The following is a 4745-nucleotide window of genomic DNA, read 5'->3' on the forward strand; positions in this document are numbered from 1 at the left end:
AGAGCAATGCAGCTAATAAAAGCACAGACACAAATAGCAGAGACACAAATTATAAACACTCGGCTACAAGTGTGGCCCAGGACTGCAAGATTGAAACCAATTCAAGTGGAATTATATTATTGGTAAAAACAAGCCCACTTTTAATTTGTAATTCTTTTCTAAACACCGCTTTCCTATAATATCTCAGCACATATAATACAAACTCATGCATAATGCAAGAAATTATATTTCATTACACACACACACACACACACACAGACTTATAGAGATTGGCATGGTCTGTGTGTTATAGGATAGCAGGTATGGTGTCTTCATTCAGTCCAATTGACACCATATATATATAATTCAGGTACAGCTACCTAGATTACCAAGACAGACCATAAGACAAATGCTGGATGCAGCCTTGTCACATTTACCCTACTATCCCTTTCTGATGTATCCGCTACAATAATTAACTACTTCATTACAGGTGATGCTCACAACATGCATTTCAATAAGGGCAAAAGCAATTCAAATGGCGAACATGATCGACAAACACACAGCTAGCCAACAATTGTTTTAAATAATTCTAACAAGAAAGTCATGCATACACAAGGATCTCATACATTCCAAACAAGCCTTCCAAAGTCTTCTGCCATTAAGGCATAATAAGGCAAAACTAGCTCATTAAAGAAATGATGGTGGCTTGCTAAAAGAAAAACCCACTGTTTTGTCTGGAAGAGGATGAACTATAGGCATTTGCATACATTTTTCAGATTTTTATTTGCAAACAGTGCAGCTAAATTACTCAAAACAGACGCCCTTCATGCTTTTCATTTGCATGACTTTTTCTAGAAAATGATATTAAATAGACTTTCCCAAATCAAACCGTGACACGAAACAATGGCGCCTAATTGTATAGTAAGGGCTGATGTAATTACAAATGACTTGGATCGTACGTCTATGTATTTGATAAGTGACTTTCGGCCTAGTGTCTCATTGCAGTCTTCTTATTGTGGTCTAAGAGTGACAGTCTTTGCAGTGGGAACATCTAATTAACTTAGTGACCTGTCCCACTATATTGTTGCAGGGTGACACCACTGCTGTAGTAGCTTATTGCAGTAACTGTCCTTATTTATGAACATCCAGCATGTAAATTCAACCGTCAAATGTGCTTTCTAGATACTTTTGGGTCGTTAATATAGACCAACGTATTCAGAGCCCGATCAACAGCAATCCGCAGCTGCTATGGATTCTGCTACGTAGAGTTTGGTTTTTCATAAAATATATAATCTGTTTTATATTTTAATTTGGGCAAGTTCAGTGTGTGCCGACTCCTGTTTATTTGTGCTGTGAGCTGCTCAGAGGAATATGCCATGACATCTGCCATGGCAGCCACGCTCTTTCACAAAACTAAAATGTCACCAAGATTGCGTGACTCCAATCTGAATCCTCCTACACAGCAAGTGTGTCATAGGCAGCAATTTTTCTGCCCCTTTACCCTCCCCATATACCAAAATGACGAGAAGCACTACAGAAACAAGCTGCCAGCAAGCGTGACTTGCCACTAGTACTAAGATGCATACAAATGCTCAAGAAACCTAAGCAGGGTCGACCACCCCTCAGCCAACTACTAAAGCAAAGATAATACAAGGGAGGGGGAATATCAGGCAGCACACATAACAGTACATTCCATTCTTATCATCCCAACAGCAGTTATTCATTGATGCATTTATATCCTACTTCGTAGTAGGCTTGTTACGTGCTGGCACGGGTATGATCTTTACCTGGATAGAAGTCTTTGGATTTGGACAGCTTGATTGTAGCCCCTGTCTCTTTCTGTAGCTGGACGATGGTCTGACCACCCTTTCCTATGATAGATCCGGCTGCATAACTAGGAATGAGGACCTTCAGGAAAAATTGGCCGTCTTCTGTCAAGGGGGAAAAAAAATAAAAAAATTAACAGTTAGTATACAGCAAAGATATATACAAGACAATTTTATCAGGCATTCGCAATTCGATGTACAAAATGTTAAGCGTTTTATCCATGTCGTGGTTTCCGCTACACGCTTACATATGTCCCAAAAACACAGCTTTGGGCACAGATTAAATATATTCATTTTTTGTTTATTTTTCTGATCAAAGTCCGGTTCACCCTATAATAATCGACAATGAATACATCGAACTGACATAATCTATACCCTATGTACAAATAATAAAAAAAAAAAAAATACAAAGCAATGGGAAATGAACATAAGTGCATGGATGAAGCATATGACAAGCAAAACTCTTTATAAACATCTGCTATAAATGAACCCATAATCTCACCTCTGAACAGCATGTTTAATTTGTAAGCATTAGGTAGTTGCCAAGAAGGGAAAAAAAAAAAAAAAAACCTCAACGTAATGTGGAATGACTTCCACACTAATCCCAATGTATTTCTTTAGCGTCTTTCAATCTCTCATGATCCTCCTATAAGCTTATTAATTGAAGTAGTTTAAGAAGATTTTCCCCCCTTATTTCAAACTGATCTAAAGCTTAAATCACAGTTATCTTAAATACGCACAGGTCACTGGATAGCTACGCATTTAACCAACAAAGTTAAAGAAAAAACAGAATTGAAAAATGTAAAACAGCAAAATTGGGAATAAATGTCCCTGCTAAATGGAATGATTGAAAATGTTGCATGTTTGTTCATTTGTTTTTAATATAAAACAAGTCACTGACTTTGCATAACCTCAACATGTTCCAGTAAATATATATCCCTGTACAGTTTATGATAAAAGTGCAGGTCCATGTGTAATTCCTGTGCTGGGAGCATACATCCAAGCCAAGGAAAAAAAAAATGATCTTCCTTCAATTCCTCAGCAAATGCATTCACCTCTGCATCGTTGCATTGTTATGCCTCCAATAGGAATGAACGTGAAGATGCTAGGACACATCACCAGGATGCAGAAGAAGCAACCCCCAGCTCCTGTGAGCTGAGCTTCTCTCTCTTGCCCCCCTCCCCCAAGCTCACAATTAATGATTGGGGGATAAAAAAAAAAAGGCACACAGTATTGCTCCAAAAATCCGGGCACTCGGGAAAGAAAAGGTTTGTCTTGCTAAAGAAAAGGATGCCCAGAAACAATGAGAAGGGACCGAGAGGTGCAGTCACTGATGTGCAGCTGACTGGTCTGGTCCCTGCCTCCTCCATGCATCTTCCAGCACTAGGATTTAACCCGTTCCTTTCCGGAGGGCTGCAAGTGATGCCAGTGCCTGCATCTTCTACATCAGCAGCGGCAGTGATTCACAATGAAACCCTTAAATCAGCCACCCATACATCTACAGCATCTATTGTAAGCACACAATGCCATGAACATAAAGGGCAGGTGCCCCTTTCCAAGATGTCTCTGCACCCCAGAAGCATAAAGGGGTGTATACGTGCAGTGCCTTAATGAAAGCATATTGCGATGGGAGCATAGGACAGGTTGAGGACGTGAGCCATAAAAATCCACAATAATAACAGAAGAAGACGCCATTTTGATCACAGATTACAATGAACATGCCCAGTTTAGAAGCCCCCCAGCAACGTACCACACACCCCCATTATGGTGCCTGTTCTAGGGGTACATGCAGGGCCAGGGGCGGTGAGAATCTGTCTTGAGACATCCATTCCTCCCCCTTTAGAATAGCAGGCAGTGCACTCACCTCCAGTGTTGGTCCTCTTCGTGCTTCCAGCTTCCGGGGGTGCTTCCAGGGGTCTCTTCCTTGAGTCTGGGGGGTCCAGGTCTATGGGCACCCCACTATGGGTCCCGTTTTGCTGGATGGGAACTGCGGCCATCATGTTGGTAGGCTGCAGCAGGCTGAGAGCACAGGGGGGGACTCTGGAGGGAAGGGGGGGGCACAGGCTGAAGCAGGAGGGGAGTGAGGGGGACCCCACTACCTGCACGGCAAGCACTGCAAAGGGGAGCCCCCTGGTGCACCTCCAAAAAATACAGACACAGCTATACAAGGAAGAAGGGAAACAGACAGAGAAGAGCAGCCAAAAATAAATAAATAAAAGAGAAGCCAGGAGGGGGAGGAAAGGGATGGAGAGAGAGAGAAAGAGAGAGGAGAAAAGAGGGGGAGGAGTGCAGAATGGTGGGGGTGGCAAGGAGAGTGTGCAGAGAAAAAAAGAAGAAGGGGAGGATGGAGAAGGATTGGGGGAATGAGAGAAATATAAAGGAGGGAGGGAAGCGGAGAGGTGGCAAGCAGAAAATAAAGCAGGATGGCAGAGATGGAGAACGACAGAGAAGAGGGGAGGGTGCAGAGTGATAGGGAGGGAAGGGGTGTGCGGAGGAAGGGGATGAAGAAGGGCTGAGGAGGAAAGAAAAGGAGAGACGGCGAGATGTGTATGTGTGTGAGAGAGGAGCAGTGCTGATTGCAGCCTCTGACTTGTTTCCTTGCTTTCTCTCCTCCTCCTCCTCTCTCTTTTGTTTCCTAATAATCCCCCTGCCTGCTGCTCACACTGGATCTCTTGTGTCTGCTGCTTTCAGTTGTACTGCCTTCTGTCCTCTGCTGGCTGGGGTCTGAAGTGTCTGTGTATATACGAAGGATGCTGTAGAACATCCCTAGCCCAGCATCCCTCACAAAGGCTTTCTGCTACCTACACCTACCTATATAGGTCAGCCGCTGGAGCACAGGCTCAGTGCTCTCCTCTATCTTAGGCTCGCTTTCCCCTGCGCCGTGACATGGTCTTTTAACATGTTACTCTCCAGATAGTTCCTCTGCCTTAAAAAAAATAC

At 43.1% G+C, this 4745-nt stretch overlaps 1 protein-coding gene across 4 annotated transcripts in view; it reads right to left on the minus strand.

Moving 5' to 3' along the window:
- Positions 1-4498, minus strand: part of NOVA1 (NOVA alternative splicing regulator 1) — a 92816-nt gene extending 88318 nt beyond the window's left edge. The window contains exons 1-2 of one of the 4 annotated variants that reach the window (XM_018569518.1): positions 3670-4498; positions 1767-1910 (exon numbers count right to left, since the gene is read on the minus strand). In XM_018569518.1, coding sequence (XP_018425020.1) covers positions 1767-1910; positions 3670-3805 — 280 coding nt within the window. In that variant the 5' untranslated portion in view covers positions 3806-4498. Of the gene's footprint in view, positions 1-1766; positions 1911-2307; positions 2553-2706; positions 2848-3669 lie in introns of those variants that run through there. The other 3 variants (XM_018569519.1, XM_018569520.1, XM_018569521.1) reach the window with 3 other exon arrangements.
- Between the last annotated feature and the right edge of the window lie 247 nt (positions 4499-4745).

Source organism: Nanorana parkeri, unplaced genomic scaffold (genome assembly GCF_000935625.1).
Source record: "Nanorana parkeri isolate BGI_ZX_2015 unplaced genomic scaffold, ASM93562v1 scaffold1348, whole genome shotgun sequence".
In the NCBI taxonomy this organism is placed as follows: domain Eukaryota; kingdom Metazoa; phylum Chordata; class Amphibia; order Anura; family Dicroglossidae; genus Nanorana; species Nanorana parkeri.